This window comes from Equus quagga, chromosome 3 (assembly GCF_021613505.1).
Source record: "Equus quagga isolate Etosha38 chromosome 3, UCLA_HA_Equagga_1.0, whole genome shotgun sequence".
In the NCBI taxonomy this organism is placed as follows: Eukaryota; Metazoa; Chordata; class Mammalia; order Perissodactyla; family Equidae; genus Equus; species Equus quagga.
In genome coordinates this window covers 149286754-149306704 of record NC_060269.1, presented here as the reverse complement: position 1 = coordinate 149306704, position 19951 = coordinate 149286754, and the positions used below count along the sequence as shown (strand labels likewise).

The 19951-nt window shown below is 47.7% G+C and overlaps 1 protein-coding gene across 2 annotated transcripts in view; it reads right to left on the bottom strand.

The window, feature by feature from the left end:
• The window catches only part of STK32B (serine/threonine kinase 32B), a 337777-nt gene that overhangs the window by 260356 nt on the left and 57470 nt on the right, over window positions 1-19951 (bottom strand). For both annotated transcript variants that reach the window (XM_046656895.1, XM_046656896.1), the window contains exon 2: window positions 6118-6173. In XM_046656895.1, the coding sequence (XP_046512851.1) occupies window positions 6118-6173 (56 nt within the window). The remainder of the gene's footprint in view (window positions 1-6117; window positions 6174-19951) is intronic.

Below are 19951 nucleotides of genomic sequence, written 5' to 3'. Positions count from 1 at the left end.
AGAGCAGGGGCCCGGGGAGGAGTTGAGGATGCGTCTGGGAACTGGCCCTGTGACCTGCACGTCAGTCTGCAAGGACCACGTGGCTCCTCCCCCTGCACAGAGCAAAATTCAACAACATTTTATCCTACAGTCCAGGCCTGAAGAACTGGTCATCCTCCCCCCTCCAGACCTGTCCGGAAGTGTGAGCTAGAGGAATGGGGTCTGGGGTGGCAGGTGAGCCCCAGAATGAAAGCAGGGGTGGAGGGTTTCGCCAGGATTTCCAAGTGGTGCACACCATATCTAAAACGCTATTTCTGAGTAATCATTTGCTGAGTCAGACGGGATTCCAAGAGCCCCAGGCCGAGCAAGGGCCTCTGAGACAGCTTCCTACATCCTTTCTCCTCTGGGCTCTTGCTGGTCTCGCTTCCCAAACCCTCCTTCTCCCCACCTTGGCTGGAGTTTGCACGTGCTCCTGTTGTCTTTCTTAATGCGCCATTTAACTTGTCAGGATTCTCCAGAGAAACAGAACCAATGAGATGAGAGGGAAGGAGAATGAGGAAGAGAGATAGACAGATTTATTTTAAGGAATTGGTTCCAGAATCGTGGTGACTGGCAAGTCTGAACTCTGCAGGCCAGAAACCCAGGGAAGAATTGATGCTGCCACCTGAGTCCGAAGGTAGCCTTCAGGCAGAATTCCTTCTGCCTTGGGGGACCTCAGTCTTTTTCTCTTAAGATCTTCAACAGATTGGATGAGACCTGCCCACATTATTGAGGGTAATCTGCTTCACGCAAAATCTACTGACGTAAATGCCACTCTCCTCTAAAAACTATCTTCACAGCAACATCTAGTCTGGTGTTTGACCAAATATCTGGGTACCATTGGCTTAGCCACATCAACACCTAAAATTAACCATCACGCATCATGCCAGAATTTACTGTTTTTCATGCCTGCTTTCTCAACAAGATTTCTGCCCCAAGCCCCAAGTCTTGTCAGGAACACAATGTCTAATGCAGCACATGGTCCTGCTCAGAGGCCCAGTGAATGTCTGTTAAACTACCAAGCAACCAACTCACTTGATAGTATAAATGGTCAATAATTTTCCATGTGTGAGGAAGACTAATGCTGAGCAAACATCTGTTGCCAATCTTCCTCTGTTTTTTTTTTTTTTTTGTCTCCCAAAAGCCCCTGTACATAGCTGTATATCCTAGTTGTAGGTCATTCTAGTTCTGCTATGTGGGACGCCTCCACAGCATGGCCTGACAAGTAGTGTGTAGGTCCATGCCCAGGATCCGAACCAGTGAACCCCGGGCCATTGAAATGGAGTGTGTGAACTTAACCACTCAGCCATGGGGCCGGCCCCAGTGGTCAATAATTTTTTAGGTGCCCTTGGCTACTCACGCCATGGCAGCCAAAGTGATTTTCTACAAACTTCTACAAACAGATATTACTCCTCTAGTCAAAACTCCCCAGGGCCTTCTCTTCTCACTCAGAGAGGAGGCCAAAGCCTTTAGCACAGTCCGCTAGGTCCCGTGTGGTCTGGTCCTTGCTGGCCTCGCTGACCTCACCTTCTCCCACTCTCCCCACCTGGACGCTCCTCAAAACTACTGAGCACATTCCCTTGCACGGTCTCCACGCTCGCTGTTCCCTCTGCCCGGAACCTGCCTGTCTCGCTCCTGCCCTTCCTTCAGGTCTCTGCTCACACACCATCTTCCCAAGGAGGGCTCCCCTGCCACCTCTGTGAGAGCACTGTCGAGTAGACCTGCCTACGGCCATGGAAACGTTCTACAGTCTGAACTGTCCAGTACAGTAGCCACTGGCCAGATGCGGCTCCTGAGCACCTAAAACATGGCTAGTGTGACCAAGAAATGGAATTTTTACAATTTTACTTAATGTTAATTAAATTAAATTTAAATATCAACATGTGGTTAGTGGACATCCTATTGACAGCTCAGCTCTAAAAGACCGCAATTTCTCCCTGGCCCCCTCGCCAGAACTCCATACTCCCCTACCTTGCTAGATATATATATATATACTTTTTTTTTTTCCATGAGGAAGATTCACCCCAAGCTAATTTCTGGTTTTTAGCGTGAGGAAGATTCCCCTGAGCTAACATCTGTGCCAGTCTTCTTCTATGTTGTATAAGGGTTGCCGCCACAGCATGGCTGCCAACAAGCGGTGAAGGTCTGTGCCTGGCAACCAAACCCGGGCCACTGAAGCAGAGCGTGCGGAACTTAACCTCTGGGCCACAGAGCTGGCCCCTTACCTTGCTATATTTTTATTACTTATTAGTATCTAAAGTACCATAAATGTACATATTTATCTGTTTGCCATCTCTGTCCTTTCTAAATGTAAACTCCATGAGGACAGGCACTTGGGTCTGTCTAGGTTACGGCTGGGGCAGAGTCTAGAATAGTGCCAAGCACTGGGTAGGCATCAATGAATATTCATGGGTTGAATTCATAAAAGAACAGTAGGAAGGAAAGGAGGGAGGGAGGGAAGGAAGGCTGCTTCTCTCCAACTTCTCAGGTCAGTATTCAGTCTAACTCTGGAAGTTCTGAATGGTCTGATCAAGAGTGTGGAGCTGGTAAAACAGCAGGTCCCTGGTCATCTACAGGCCATGGTTCAAATCGCAGCTCGGACACTCCCTGCCTGTGTGACCATGGAGTTACTGAGGCTGAGTATTTCCATTTAAGTTTTTCCACTTGCACAATGAAAATAACAATAGTTACTTAAGAATATATGAGAGTATCTGGTGTTCAATAGATACTCAAAGCAATTATTGCCAGGGGAGATTTCTGAGTAAGAGGGAACAGGCGGGCTTGGTTGGGATTTGTTTTCTAAAAGTCTCTGCCTTCCTCTCATTGCTCTCTATAGCCTGTCACTGAAAATGATCGGGGATCACAAATATGTACTTTCCACAAACAAATGTCAAACCTCCCAACCAAGAGAGGCCCAGTAGAGTTGGCTTCACTGTTAAATTTTACCAAAGATTTCAAAAAGAATCAATAACACTTTTCTCAAACTTTTCCAAAAAATGGAAGAGGAGGAACTACTCCCTCTCACTTTATGGGCCCAGCATCACCCTGATACCGAGGCCAGTTAAAGACACCACAAGAAAAAAATCTACAGGCCAATATCCCTGATGAATATGGATGGAAAATCCTCAAAAAAACATGCTGGCAAATCTAATCCAACAGCACATTAAAGGGATCATACATCATGAGCGAGTGGGACTCGTCCCCGGGATGTGAGGACAGTTCAACATACAAGAGTCAATTGACGTGATGCACCACATTAACAGAACATAGGGTAAAAACCACACAATTGTCTGCATAGAGGCAGAAAAAGCACCTGACAACATTCAACATTCTTTCATGATAAAACCCTCAACAAACCAGGAATGGAAGGAAATTACGTCAACATAATAAAGGTCATATATGAAAAGCCCACAGTTAACGTTACAGTGGAAAAAAACAAAAGGTTTTCCTCTAAAATCAGGAACAAAGCAAGGATACCCACTCTCATCACTTCTTTTCCACACCAGACTGGAAATCCTAGACAGAGGAATTAGCGAAGAAAAAGAAATAAAAGGCATGCAAATCAGAAAGGAAGAAGTAAACCTGTGCCTGTTTGCAGATGAGATGATCTAATACGCAAAAAATCCTAAAGACTCTGCAAAAACATTAGAACAATGAAATTCAGTAAAGTTGCAGGATACAGAATCACATACAAAGATCAGTTGTGTTTCTATATACTAATAATAAACTATGTGAAAAGGAAATTAGGAACAATTCCATTTACTACAGCACCAAAAAGAAAAAATACCTAGGAATAAACTTAACTAAGGAAGTGAAAGACTGGTATATTGAAAACTACAAAACGTTGATGAAAGAAACGAAACAAGACACAAACAAATGGAAAGGCATCCATTTCATGGGTTGAAAGAGTTAATATTACCAAAATTAACATTTTACAGATTCAATGCAATCCCTATCAAAATCCCAATGGCAGTTTTTGCAGAAATAGAAAAAACAATTCTAATTCATATAGAGCCACAAAAGACCACTAACAGCCAAAACAATGTTGAGCAAGAAGACAAAGGTAGCGGCATCACATTTCTTTATTTCAAATTATATAACCAAGTTACCGTAATCAGAACAGCATGGAACTAAAATAAGGACAGATATGTAGACCAATGGAGCAGAATAGAGAGCCCAGAAATAAATCCACGAATATATAGTCAACTGATCTTTGACAAGAGGGCCAACAATACTCAATGGGGAAATGACAGTCTTTTCAACAAATGGTGATGGGAAAATTAGATATCCACACACAAAAGAATGAAACTGAGCCCTTATCTTATACCATAGATAAAAATCAGCTCAAAATGGATTCAAGAATTAAATCTTAACACTTGAAACCGTAAAACTCCAAAAACATAAGGAAAAAGCTTCATGACATTGGTCTTAGCAGTGATTTCATAGATATGACCCCAAAAGCACAGGTAACAAAAATAAACCAGTGAGATCACATCAAACTACAAAGCTTCTGCACAGCAAACAATCAACAGAGCGCAAGGCAACCTATGGGATGGGAGAAAATATGTGCAATCCATATATCCGATAAGGGGTTAATCTCCAAAATATACAAGGAACTCCTACAATTCAATAGTTTAAAAAAAAACAACTAATAACTCAATTTAAAATGGCCTATGGACTTGAATAGACATTTCTCCAAAGAAGGTGGACAAATGACTAATAGGCATATGACAACGTTGGGTCAACATCACTAATCACCAGGGCAATGCAAGTCAAAACCACAGTGAGATACCACCTCACATCTGTCAGCATGGCCGCCATCAAAAACACAAAAGACAACAAATGTTGGCAAGGACGTGGAGAAATCGGAGCCATTGTACATTGTACATTGTTCGTGGGAACGAAAACTGGTGCAGCCGCTATGGAAAACAGTAAGGAAGTTCCTCAAAAAACTGAAACGACAACTACCATATGATCCAGCAATCCCACTTCTGGGTATTTATCCGAAAGAATTGAAATCAGTATTTCAAAGAGATATTAGCACTCCTGTGTTCACTGCAGCACTATCCCCAATAGCCCAGATGCAGAAACAATCTAAATGGCCATGAACAGATGAATGAATAAAGAAAATGTGGTATATGGACACAACGGAATAATATTCAACCTTAAAACAGAAAGAAATCCTGCAACATGTGACAACATGGATGAACCTTGAGGACATTATGCTAAGTGAAATAAGCCAGTCACGGAAAGATAAATGTTGCCCGATTCCACAAATGTGAGGTATCTAAAAGAGTCAGATTCATAGAATCCAAGAGTGGAATGGTGGTTGCTGGGGACTGAGGGGAAGGAGAAATGGGGAGTTACTGACCAATGGGCATAAAGTTTCAGTCAAGCAAGATGAATAAGCTCTGGAGATCTGCTGTGCAACACTGTATCTACAGTGAACAATTATATATTGTACACTCAAAAGTTTGAGGGGCTGGCCTGGTGGCATGGTGGTTAAGTTCGCATGTTCTGCTTCGGTGGCTCTGGGTTCACCAGTTCGGATCCTGGGCACGGACCTACGCACCGCTCATCAAGCCGTGCCTAGGTGGCGTCCCATATAGAAGAACTAGAAGGATTTATATACAACTATGGACTGGGGTTTTGGGGAGAAAAAAAAATTCCTTACGAGGGTAAAAATCATGTTAAGCATTCTTTCCTCCATAAATTTTTTTGTAATAAAATGCCTGCGTTGCAGGAAAGAGCTTCTGTTGGCCATCTCACAAGTTTGCGGGATTTTTTCCACTTTCCTCATTTAGACCCTCAAAGAAGAAATAGCATTAGCAATCTTGAAATAATTACCATTGTAATTCACCTAAACCAGGCCTGCCATGCTAATTTAATTTTCAGAATAAAATTACAGTGGATCCAAAGGAAACTATTCAGACTTGCTTTCACATTTCAGATTTGGCAAATGTAAATCTTTCCGTCAAACAGAAAATTCCCAGCGCCCAGTAACCAACACAAAATCAAACACAAAAAAACAGACATAAGCCCAGTGGTTGGGACTTTTATATTTTGTTGATGAAAGCTTTAAACAGTCATCTTTCTTACCTTTCCAAAACTCCCTTTACCAATGGCCCGCAGAATCTGAAAATGGTCAAAGTTGACTGCAAAAGAAAAAAAGGAAAAAAAGAACAAATCAGATTTGTCACACCTTGTATTGGTTTCTGAAAGTCCTTACCTACAGACCTACCTATTTATTGCAATGGCTTCTGGTTTCACTCGTGTTTTATTTGCCATGGCAGCACCCCACCACCAAATGGAAACTTATCAGCATGTTCCATTTCCCCCTCCACTGTAGTTTCTTCCACTGTGCTCCTGGCACCTAGCACAGTGTTAGTACACAGTCAGTATTCAACAAATATTCACCAGCCAAAGGAATGATTGAAAGAAAAACTCCATATTCACAGTGCCAAACACAACTCCTGGTACACAATAAGCGTTCAGTAAATATTTCTGAATTAGATTGAATTACAGCCAGTTTCCAATAACTAGGAAAGACATGTTATTTACAAAAGATGAAGTGAATTGATTAGTTCACTACATTATGGGGACGAGGATGTGAGGAAGTGAATGAATACAATTAGTTCCCTGTGTATTACACTTATGCAATGGAGGATAATGGTGTTGAATTATGTCCCTGCCAAGCCAAAGCCAGGATCCAGTATGCCATCCAATGCATAACATGCTTGGAACAGAGACAGGGTTAACGGTTAACTTAGAAAAACCTCGGTTTGTCGACCTAAATTGGTTTCCTTTGAGAATAATTTGCCAGGAAAAGAAATTCCATATTTTCACCTCTTCCCCACTCACCAAAGGTCAAGGAGAAGAGAAAAGCAATGTGTTTGGACTGCCCTTGTTATGAGCCAAGCAATGAGCTAGGAAACGTACACATGCTACCATGAGCCCCCAAGGGCCCATGAGGCAGGCATCACTGCTGGCATCTGCCACCTGCCCTCCAATTAGCAATAACACTGCTGCTTCCCGGACGGCCTCCTGCTGCCTCCTGCTGCCATGTCTCTGGGCTGGTGCTTCACCTGCCAGGAGAGCCATTCCTGCAACACCTCTCATTTTAAGGAAAACTCCTTCCTGGCCTTTGTTAGACTGCTCACGCACTCTCTCTCTCTCCTGAAGCTTCCCCCTCTCCCAACAACCCACTTTCTCCTTAGTGCTATCTCTGAACCTTCTGCAGACGTCTATCCAGGGATCAGGAGAAGCAAGCCTGGAGTCAGACTGCTTAGGGCCACACTCCAGCTCGGCCACAGTCTGGGTGGCCTTGGCTGAGCCACTTGGCCTCTGTGTGCCTCACTTACCCCATCTGTAAAATGGGGGAAGCGGTGCCTACATTCCATAAGAGCATAGAATAAATAGCACTGGGCACCTTGAAGCCTCTCAAAAGTGCCAGCTGCCTGTGTTGGGACGCGAGGAGTAACCCTCCCTCTCCTCTGGTTTCTCCTAGGAGGCATATTTCCTGAGCGTCCCTGGCCTCTTGCCCCATCAAAGGTGGTGCGAGTTGTCCGAGTGGTGAGCTGGAAAAGGAATTGCACTGGCGTATTTCTGCTTGTCCTGTTCTTTCTCTGGAATCTCTCCACCTTCAGGGAGCAAGCTTTTCCTCTGCTCCTTCTGGCCGGAAGCTTTTCAGGGCCAGCCTCCACTCGGAGAGGTCTGCGGGGTCCAGAGTTGTCACTGAACAGGCCGGTGAGTCTGGCTAATTCCGGGCTTCAGAATCGGGGAGCCCACTGCTGCTGCCTCCTGGGTCCCACTCCCCAACCCCAGCTCCATGCCTCCCAGAGGGAAGGCGTGGTTTCCGCTGGCCTCCTCTTTGGTCTGGTCTTGTAACTAGAGATGGGTATTAACCACCAAGCAAACTGGCAAATGCCAAAAGCTATTATGATTTTAATAATCAGTATTATATTGTAAAGAATCCCACTCACCCATATCCCCTAAAAAATGTTCCTAGGGACATCTAACATAAAGTATTGGGCAAACAACACAGATTGGATGTTTACTTGCTTATTGGACTGGATTGGATTTAAATGACTGAGTGCATGCCTGTGTTTCCGCTTATTTGGCATCTCCCTGAGACCCGGTAGACTGAGACCTCGATAACAGTGCCTACATGAACACACTTCAAATAAGCGAAGGGTTTACACTTGTCGATGAGCAGATTGAAATGGCTTCAGTGAAAGTGCCAGAGATCCCACGGTCACATAGGTTGTGGGGATCACATAGGGTAGTTGGCCCAGAGCAAGAGAAGTTGCCTGGGGGATGTAGGAGGGCTGGATGGTGGGTTTCTTAGGGGGACCGTCTTGTCCTGGTTTGCCCAGCACCTTCCTGGTTTTAGCACTGAAAGCCCTGCACCCCCAGAGCCCAGGGTCCTGGGAAATCCAGGACAGTTGGTCACTCCTTGGTTTCTAGATCATTAACCTGTCCCAGCTGAAGAAGCCACAAGCACTGCTAGAGCCGGCTGGGAGACGGTGAGCTACATTCTTGAAAAGCAGGGTCTTTTCAGACCACCAGAGACACCAAAGCAGGTGCTGGTGCAGTATAGGGTTAGGCACAAGGTCCTGGGGCAGAGAGCCACACCATCCTGCAGGACAGTCAGGGAGAGCTCTGAAAAGCACAATGCCCTGAGCGTGGGTTTGAGGAATAACGAGAGTCCTCCAGGGGGTGAGGAGGAGAAGTAGGGATTCCAGGAAAAGCTACAATAAAAATCAGAACCCAGAGGCACAGAACAGCAGGACGAGTTCCCGGAACAGCAGGACAGGGCATGAGCAGAAAGCAGTCAGTAGAGTGGAGCAAGGAGGGTTGAGTCACTAGACGTCTAGACAGTTCTTTGGGACAAGGATGCATCAGGCTTCAGCAGAGCCTGGAAAAGCATCTCCCCTTGTTTAACAAGGCCCCCTCCCGGGGCGGATTCAGCCTCCCATGGCCTTGGGGTTTTAGTAAGGGGTTCTTTCAGTCAGGAGATAAGACCACTGCAGTTCTCAGAAAGGGACACCCTTGCTGTGAATTCACCTCTTGGCTCCAGGGTCTGAGTTTCTTCCCAGGTCCAAGACCAAGAAGATTCCCTTCTTCTCCCTTTTGCCCACCATCTCAAGAGCCTACAAGTAGTGCTTGGATTCTTCAGTAGCGCCCCATAGTATAGGTAAGAAAACCCATGCTCCTCACCATGACCTGTAAGGACCTGGTCCTCGCCGCCCTCGCAGCCTCCCCCTGTGCACTCTCCCTGCCCTCAGCATGCCTCAGCCTCACAGGCCTCCCGACTGCTTCCCGTCCACCCCAACACCTTTCTGCTGTTCCTCCCCCTAGAATGCTTGGCCCTGGTTTGCCCCAACACCACCCCCTTCCCATCCTCGGGTCTCTCCTCCCTGGAGAAGTGAGAGCCCTTTCCTGGACACCCTGCCTGCATGCCCTCCCACTTAGCACCCCCTACCTCGTCACCATTTTTACTTCCTTCATAGTGACTCTCACAAGCTGAGATATCTGTTCTCTTGTCCACTGTCCATTGTCTCCACGCCCACCTGGAAATGCCGACTCCTGGCGGGCTGGGGTGTCTGCCCATTTTGTTCACTGCAGTAGCCCTGGAAACTGGCTTATAGTAGGAGCTCAATAAATATCTATTGAATGAACGAGTGAATGAAGGAATGAATGAGTCCTGAAAGGAAGAAGGCCAAGGGAGTGCCCTGCACATTAACGGTGAAAGGGTCACTTCTGCCTGGGGTGCAGGGACAGCTTTGAGGAGGAGGCACCCCTTCACCTCTCAGCATCTCACCACAGTCATCTGTGAAATGGGCACAATGACACCTGCCTCACAGGGTTGTTAAGGCGATAACTGGGATAAGGCAGTGAAGGTTTTGGGACACAAGAAGAGATTTGTCAGTTCCTGTCAAATTCACATCCACATTTAACATAATCATAATTGAGGTTGCTCCCCAAAATTGACAAAAATCACCCTTAAGAGAATAAATAGGTGAGAATAGGGTAAAATGTTCTGCCTGAAAAGTTTTGTCCTACTAGATATAAGAATACATCGTTCATTCATTCATTAATTCATTCACTCATCAAATAGTTTTGCATGTGACAAAGATTCCTGCAATGAACAAAAAGACATAATCCCTAACAAAGCATGATTCTACTGGGAAACTGAGTCACAAGAATGTCCACCAGAGAGTCAGGATAGAGCGGAGGAAGGAACGCAGATTTGCAGGCTAAGAGGCCCAGGCAGGACTCCAGCAGAGATGAGCAGAGTTACTCGGTAAGCTGGGCTGGGGGAACTGGTTAGCTATTTGGATCAAAATAAAGTTAAACTAGTACCTCTCTGTTCGCTAGACCTCAAAATAAATTTCCGAGTGAAACAGAGTTAAATGTGACAACATCAGAACCATAAAGCTCTGTACCTGACAAGGAAGGCAGTAAAAACTCTCAGTCTCTTCCTTCCCCATAACTCAAGGAACCGACCCCCTAGGCATAGGACTCCGTCCCTCGGCAGGTAATCTGCTTAGTCGAAGGCCACAGACTCACAGGCTGCACCAGGGCTGGAATGGACAGCTCCCCACCCAGGAAGAGAGGCTGCACTGAGGAACCATGTGAGTGTATTTTCACTCCAAATGTTCAAGGCTATGAGTCACACCCTGGGAACTCCCACCACATCCCGCTCACAGGTCTGTCCTAGCACCACAGCCCCATGTGGAACCGTCTGTGCACACAGCCTCCCTCTCTCATCCTTGGTTCCTCCGCACTAAGGTGCAGGTCTCATCCACGTTACATCCAGAGCGGACGTCCAGCTGGAGACACTGATCCAGCTGCCGGCCAGCATCCCCTCTGGCTGCCCGGAGCCACAGCTGGACCAGTTGCTCTGTACGGACATTTCATCCACTCCCTTCTTCTATCCCCAGGACGGAGTAGACAATGAGTGTTTGCTAAGCTGAGCTGTAACTGCCTTTCATAGTCTCATTAAAAATGGTTTTATTTTCTAGTTGATAAGTGTGTTTCATAAAGCCCAAAGCCTTTTTTTCTCACTCTACACTCCTATCAGTGAAAACACTGAATCTACAAGCATTCAGGAAATCACATGCCCAACTCACACAGGAAAATATTCCATGGCAATCCTCTCGGGGCAGAAGCTGCTTCCTCTGTGCCCCATATGTTAGTGTCCTGGGGCCACCATAACAAGATATAAGGCCCAAGGACCATCCTAGGAGGTGTGGGGTGTTGTAGCCATAGAATAGCCAAAACAATCTTGAAAAAGAAGAATCGATGGGAGGACTCACTCCATCCACTATCAGGGCCCACTGAAGAGCTCCAGAAACCAAGACTCAGTGGTATTGGCGGAGGGATACACATGTGAATGAATGGAACAGACTAGAGAGCCCAGAAACAGCTCCACCCAATATGCCCAACTGGGTTTTGATAAAAGTGCAAAAACAACTCAGTGGAGGAAGGATAACCTTTCCATAAATGGTGCTGGAGCAACTGGACATCCATAGGCAAAAAAATGACCCTCAACCTAAGTTAAGGCTGGAGCCTTTCGGCAGTGGGCTGGGGTCAGATAAGCAATTTGCCTGGAGGGAACAGGAGATGGCCCCTGCAGTGAGGTCGCAGGAGGAGAGAGGGTAGCTGGAGGCAGACTTGAAGACACAGCGAAGTCGGTGAGTTTGGGATGGGGAGTTAAGGTGCTACCATTTTCACCGTGAAGGAGGAAGCAGACTCCTTGATGGAGGCAAATGGGGAGGGAGAGTATAGAGGCTCAGAGAGAAAGCCAGGAACAGGTGCCCCAGATGGCTCCAGAGCCCAAACATGTCCACGTGGCCCAGCAGCTGAAGAAAAGCCACGCAGGATCAGGCTGCAAGCCCAGCCAGCTCAGCATCCTCCCTCCAGCGCCCACGCCGGCCCCAGGCCTGCCCCACCACATTTGCCCGCCATCAAGTGGTGCTATAGCAGCCCCCCAAACGACCTGGGCCTTCAACCCCGAGTTACTCCAGCCTGAATTTCCAATTCCCACATCTGACCATGAGGACCTTGTGGGCAGGGGCCAGTCCACTAATCTCTACATCCCCAGTTCCTAGCTCAGGGCCTGGCCTACACTCACAGGAAGGGCCTAAATGGGTTTTCTCTGCTGTGTAACAAGTATTACGATGCACCAGCTTAAAACAACACCCTTTGATTAGCCCACAGCTCTGCACTGCAGAAATCTGAGTGGAATCGATGGGTTCTCTGCTTAGGGTCTTGCAAGGCCAAAATCAAGGTGTTGGCCAGGCTGCTCTTATTAGGCATTCTGGGGAGGAATCCGCTGCTTCCTAACCATCGAGGTCGTTGGCAGAATTCAGTTCCTTGTGGTTGTAGGATGGAGGGCTCTGTTTCTCTCCTGCTGTGAGCCCAGGAGCTCTCCAAGCATCTGGAGGCTCCTAGTGGTGCATCAATTCCTTCTCGCGCTTCACTCTCTCTGACTCTCCTTTCGGTGACACGTTGGAGAAATCTCTCAGCTTTTAGAGGGCTCGTGTGATTAGCTTAGATCCACCCAGGTAACCTCCTCTTTGCAATATAATGTAATGTAATCATGGGAGTGGAGGCGGAACAGGGAGTTCATGGGGTCATCCTAAAATTCTGCCTCCTACAGGGCCAAATAAATGATGAATTATGAACTGCTAAAGACTAGGGATGGCCCCTAAAACACACATGTACACATGCACATGCAGACATGTGTGCACACACATGGGCACACACACACACAATCTTATCCCCTTACCAGACTAACACAAACCAGAATAATGAGATGAGAAGCTTCGCTGGAACTCTTTATATTCATGGCCTCGGGTGTCCCTCTGGGGTTACAAGATCCTTCACGTATTTTGTATTTCCTGCATGACCTTCATGGAAGTCTGATTCCACTCTAGGTCCCAGGCCAGAAACAAAGCAAACTTGGTCCCAGCCACTCAAGCTCTCTCCATCAAGAGGGTAAGCAAGCAGGTGTAGGTGCTAGCATGGAGATAAGCTCGGAGGTGCTTTGGGGTGGGGCAGAGAAGGGACTGTCCACCCTTCTGAAGGTGTTGGGAGGCCTCAGAGATGAGAAGATGCTGATCGCTTTAAGGAGAAGAGTTGAGATCACAGAGCCCTTGACAAGCACACAGGATCCTCTGCTCACCTGACATCTGATGAACCCAGTCAAAGGTTTCAGGACTTTTTCTCTGTGAGAGAGCCAAATTCCACAATCAGAAAAATGGGTTTGATTTACAAGCGGATGGACTATAAGGCAGCTCCCCTGGCCTAAAGACTGGGGGCATAAGGACATTTTGGCAGAAGCAAAACATGACAGAGCACTTTCTTAAGTAAGCAATGTAGGGGCTTTACCTCACCGCTCTTCTCCATTCCTGGAAAATGCAGGTCACAGGTGTGTTGTGAAAATTACATGAGATCACGATGAAAGGCTTAGGCCAGAGCCCAACACGTACTAAGTGAGCAATAAATCATGGTGAGGGGAGGTGACAGGGGTGATGACAATAGTGTCATGACTTAGGATGATGATAATTGTTGTGGGCTGAACTGTGTCATATGCTGAAGTCCCCGGGACCTTAGATGTGACTATTTGGAGATAGGGTCTTTACAAAGGTCATTAAGGTAGAATGAGGTCATATGAGTGGCCCTAATCCAACATGACTGGCGGCCTTATAAGGGGACATCAGGACACAGACACACAGAGGGAGGACCATGTAAGGACACAGGAAGAAAGCAGCCATCTGCAAGCCAAGGAGAGAGGCCTCAGAGGAAACCAACCCTGCCGACTCCTTGATCTCAGCCATCCTGGCTCCAGGACTGTGGGGAAATAAGCTTCCGTTGTTTAAGCTGCCCAGTCTGTGCTGCTCTGTTACGGCAGCCGAGCTGACTAAGACAAGAATGATGACGATGTTGATGTTATTGGAAAGCACAGGCGTCATGAGGGACCAGGGTTACAGAGGGAAACTGCATTCAAGCATCCTCTGAGCCTGCGGCAGTGTGGGTCCAAGGCAGGGAGCCGGGGCAGACCAAGCACAGGGGCACATGCACTATCCAGGCAAAGGAAAGCCTGACCTGGAGCCAGGACAGGCGGAGAGAAAAGGAGAAGACTCGAGAAAGACATGACACAAGTCAGCAAGAGCACGGGATGCGGCCAGAGAGGGAGGGAGGTGTGGAATCAATCAAGATTTCTGGCTCCCCAGCATGGTGACTGATTAGATACGGACAGTGAAGGCTCCAGCAGAGGCAGGGAACAGAGGAGAAAGAAGGACCATTTGTGGGGAAGGATGGTGAGTTTGGCTTGGGGCCTGCTGAGCTCGAGATACCTGCTGTGGGGTCCAGGACAAGGTATCTGAAGAGATGGCTGCCCCCGGCCTCTTATCGGGGGCAGCAGTCTCCTCAGCACAGACTGGTGCAGGCAGGCCCGACTCCAGACGCAGCCCCTCCACCAGCACTGTGGGACCTGGGGCTTTCTTGACCTCCCTGGGGCTTTGTTTCCATGTCTGCAAAATGGGAACAGTAACATCACTTACCTTCAATAGTCCCTGTAAAAACTAGAGATGATTCGCAGAAAACACCAGCATCCCACTTGACAGGTTGGATCTGCTCCTTAAATGATGCTGCCATTTTCCTCTGTTCTTGGCGTTACTACTCTCATAATCATTACTACAGGTGGTTGTTCACTGTTATCGTAATGACATGATTCCACACACAGACTCTGAAGCCAGCTCCTCCCCTTACTAGAGCTGCTGCCTCCTCGGTAATAGGGGAATATAATAACAGCTACAGAATAGGGTTGCTGTAGGATCAACTTATCTAATATTTATAAAGTGCTCAGAACAAAGCACGGCACCAGGTAGGTTCCTGATCACTGTCATGAGTTGTTTAGTCCTTGTTTTGTCACTAACAGATCTCCAAAATCCTCATGATTTCACACATCGTCTCTAAACATGACTTCATTTACTCAACACGCGTCTACCTGTACGTGAGTCCTGGATCGCTATGTGCAGGGATTAGAAAACGACTGGCTGTTGAAATAAATGCACGTGGAGGACGGAAAATTACTAAAACTTCAAGGAAATAATGGAGTGTATGCAAAAAAAGGAACTTTTGGAGTTCAAGTCACGAGATTAGTTTCAGAAGATAAAAACATATTATTTGAAACCTGGTTTGCTCATATATGGTGCTCCTCCCGCACATTTATAAGCTGAATGCATTCCTGCAGAACTGAAAAAGTCCCTATTGAATCTATTCTAAAAATGAGTGTTGTGTAACAGAATCATACAGTCCTAACACAAATTGCTGAGCGTACACTTGGGCTGTGTCAGATTCTTAGAAGGAGATAAAACCTAGAGAATAGACGTCAGAAAAAAACTGACAATATCGGAGAGAAAAAAAGAAAGGAAATGAAAGCTTTCTGGAATTCTCATGCTCCCCATTGTCCAGCAGAGCTCCAAAGCACTGGTTTTCATGAAGTAGCTAAGAAAAAGACAAACTGGTTCCTTTCTGGTCCATGTAGAAACGGAAAATGTCCCAGGCTGGCATCAAGTCCTCCTAGTGCCCCTACGGTTATACAGGTTCCGGTTCCTTCCATGAGCCTCCCCGGTTAACAGAGCCACAGGACATCTGAGGTACCAAAATTTCACAGCGGGGGGGGGGGGGGGGGGACATGATTAGGAAAATGAATGTCTCAGAGACTCCATGGATGGGGAAGGGAGGGGACACTGCAGGAAAGGTCGAGGAGCACTGGCCTATAGTGTTGACCGGACAGCACCGGGAGGAAGAAACCACCATGAGCCACGTGGCCAAGCGTTTGTGAAAGTCACTCTAGTTATTTGTGCACTAGTACTCACTAGAGGAGAGAACCCATCCGTATCAGATACAGGCCAGGCGCCCAGGACCGGTCCTTACCCCGGCGGAATTTCCGTTCTATTTCACGGTAAAGATAACTGAGGGTCAGAGAGGTGGATGGAGACTGTCAATTTCTTCTGGATGATAACGTCTCACACTTGTATAGCTCTTCTGGTCCAGAAAGCACTTCACCCCATCTGGCCTTCACAGCAGGCCTAGGAGGGGACAGAACAGAGATGCCCGTCCTTGATTGAATGCAGAGTCAAGTGACGTGGCCAAGTTCCTGTGACCAGCAAAGCTGCAGCACCACAGCGAGAGCTCGCTCTCCTGACAACTCGCCCAGTGGCCGTCCCTCAGGACCAGGAGTCCCAGGGCTTCTCCCCAGCACCAGGGCTGGTTTCTCTGCATGAACCTGTGAAATGGGTACCTGCCCTGGTTGTACTTTTTGAATTGGCCACGAGGAAACTCAAATCTGCCTGAAGGCTGTTGAGGCACACATTCCAAGATTCGTCCTGACGCCATTTCTGCCCCATCCTTGTTTTCCTTCGTTGTCTTCACTCACATTTTCATTTGTGCCATACTCTTACACTTTGAGTACCTGCTGAGCCAACTTAAGTCTTTCCTGGAATAAGGTAGGAAAGCAATTTTTCAAGCTCACACACGTGTGTCTCCCCCACTAACCATGATCCTTTTGAGGGCACAGGCTGTTTGGAAAGCACGGTGGTCCAGGGGTGGGAACTGGGTTTGGCTCAGTCAGCCGACTGTGTGCCAAACAATACGTGAGGTCTGAGGGGCCCCGGGAGAGTCCCAAAGAAGGAGAGATGGGAACTCCTGTTTGGAAGATAAAGCAACATGGCAAAGCTAGCCAAGAGCACAGCACGGCTTGTGATGTGACACAGAGCACTGCCCTCGGGAATGTCGCAAGTCCCTGTGCTTTCAACCAAATGAAATCATCGCTTCACTATTATTTTTGAAAATAGATGGTGGAGTCTCCGGGAATGTCCCCAGCTACTCCCTCTCACGCAGAGAACGTTTCTTGCAACTTGTGGCCTCACAAAGTTATTAATGAACAGTTGGTTCATTGACGTGGGGTCAGAGGTGTGGGAAGAGCTGGGGCCGCCACGTAATCTCAAACAAATGACAAGCTCCAACCTGTGACCTGCAGCGTGCCACCACCACCCCATGAAATAGTCAGCCTGCACTGCTCCCAGTTAGAGCGCCACATGTCGTCCCCGAGCGGCCGCCGGCCACCGCAGCAGGGACAGCAGGCTCTGGAGGAGATGGGCCTCCTGGGCACTCCTGTCTCTCCTTTTCCTGGAAGACAGAGGCTGTTATTCGAAAAGACTGGAACTGAACAAAACTGAGTGCTATGTCTCTACTCGAGACTCCTTTTCAAAGAAACTCTGGCATTTAATCAAAGCACTCTAATGGGAAAATGTCAGAGATCTTTCATGTATTCCATCGATCCACATTCACCAGCAGCTTATTCTTCAACATCGTCAGTGATCTACACGGAGACACCAGAAGAAATAAGACAGACATCATCCGCATCTTCCCTCTGAGGGCCTGAGATCTATCAGGAAGCTGACGCTAAGCAAGAATGTCAGCTGTCATTGGGAGAAGTGCCAAGGGTGACAAGAAGACGTATCATGGGAACGCATCCACCCTGGGGCAGGAAGGTTCCTCTGAGAAAGTGAACTTTAAACTGAGACCAGAAGTATGCGTAGGAATTGGACAAGGTGGAAGGAAGGGCAGGAGAGCTGGAACCGGGCAGAACATGCTGGAAGGTTCCAAGCAGAAGGAAGAGCATGTTCAAAGACACTGAGACGACGAGAGATGATACTGGAGAGGGGGCAGGGCTGACCATGCCAGGCCGCTGAGGCTTGGATAAAGATGCTATTCCTTATGCTGAGGGCAATGGGGAAACCGCCAGGGTTTTGAGTGGCAGAGGGGAGTGTGTGAGAGTGTGTGTGTGTGTGTGTGTGTGTGTGTGTATTAAAGGGATGGGGTGGTGTGATCTGTTTTGCCATTTAGCAAGATGGCTCACCCGTGAGTATGGGCTAGGTTAGGCTGTGTAACAAACAAACCCATCTTGACAGCTTACAACCATAAATGTTTATTTTTTCACTCACACAACGTGTGCATACAGATCAGCTGGCAGCTCTGCTCACTGACCCCCCTGGGGGACCCAGGCTGACAGAGGCTCTGTCTGACCCGCTATGTATTGTATTCCTTTGGTGGTTGTCTGTCTCCCTGCTTCCGAACAAGCACATTTGTCTGTTTTGTTCACTCCCTCTCCCCAGTGCCTGGCACACAGCAGGCATTCTATCTCCTCTCCTGAGTAAATGAATCCTGTTCACTTTGGACAGTCACAGCATCTGCCGGTCCCCAGAGCCAGCCAAGCTCCTCTCTTTCCTCCTCCAGCTCTTTGTGAACCTCAGCCATGGTTCGTCTTTCCCATCCCAGCTTAGATCTCTCCATCACAGAGAAACTTTCTCAGACCACCTTTGTGATGGTCAACCTTATGTGTCCACTTAACTGGGACACGATGTACCCAGATATTCAGTCGAATATGATTCTGGGTGTGTCCATAAGGGTGTTTTTGGATAAGAGTAACATCTGAACCTGTACACTGAATAAAACAGATCGCCACACCACCCCCCCCCCCCCATTGTGGGAGGGCCTCATCCAATCAGTTGAAGGCCTGAAAAAAAAAACAAAGAAGCTGCCCCTCACCCAAGTAAGAGAGAACTAACTCCTCCAACTGACTGCCCTGAGACGGGAAATCAGTCTTTCTGCCTTCAGACTCAAACTGAAACATCGGCTCTTCCCGGGTCTCAAGGCTGCTGGCTTTCAGACTGGAAGGTACACTATCGGCTCTTCTGACTGCAGATCTGGGCGCTGCTCAGCCTCCATAATCAGCTGAGCCAATCCCTTATGACAAATCTTTTTATCTAGCTATCGGTCCTATTGGTTCTGCTGCTCTGTATTCCCTAGTACCACCTTGTAGCTGACGCGGTTGGTGCCCCGCCTATCTCCCCTCAGTCCTTCCCATCTCGATGCACACACTGCTGGCACCCACATCTCTTCGCTGGAGGACTCTCTCTGGTGAGGGGACTCTGATCCACCTGCACAGCAGGTGGGAAATGTCCAGAAGTGACAGTGCCCTGGGACGGCCTTTGCCCAATGGCTGGAGGGCAAGCATGAGTCAGCATCGCAAGTCCCTCAAGCCCAGGTATGGATGACTCCGAGGCACGTCCCACACTGCTTCCCAAAGTCCGCAGGTGCCCACAGTGGTAACTCGCTCGATAAGGCACCCTTTCTCGGCTGCCTTCCCTTCCGGCCTCACTTCCTTCCCTCCCAGGCTTCTTGGGATCACCTCCCAAACAAACTACTTGCATGTAAACCCCTGTCTCAGGGTCCACTTCTAGAGACGCCCAAACTAAGACAAACCCCATCTAGCAGGTCCATGAACATCATTTTCTATCACAGGACCCTGTACATTTCCTTCCCACATATACCATATTCTCCCACTTTTTATGTATTCATTTATTAGCTCACTGTCTGTCTTAACAAGGGCACTTGTCTATCTTTGTTTCCCTTGTGCCTCATGTGAAGTAGTTGTTCAATAAATATTTGATAAACATCTGTCGAGTAAACAAATGAATGAAGGACTAAACTTGGACACATGTCTTCCTCTCCCCGGCCCTCGGCTCCCTCGTTAGGGACACAAGGCAGCTGTGCACGGCACCTGGAGGAGTGCTTCTGGATCTCACCTCCTGAGGTTCTGGGACAGCAGGGCCTGGCGGGATAATGAAGCACACGGTTTCCTTGCCAGACGAGGCTCTGGACAAGAATGAGGCTTCAGTCTGTGTTAATCTGACAAGGAAGCTGGAGAGAGCATGGCAATCAGGAGGGAAGAAAGAGAGAGAGGGAGAAGAGCCTCCTTAGAGGGGTCTTTGGTGGGCTAATGATGGAGTGCAGCCTGGTACAGCACGCACATTGGGCCTGTTTGCATATAAACTGCCTTTCAAGGTTTCCA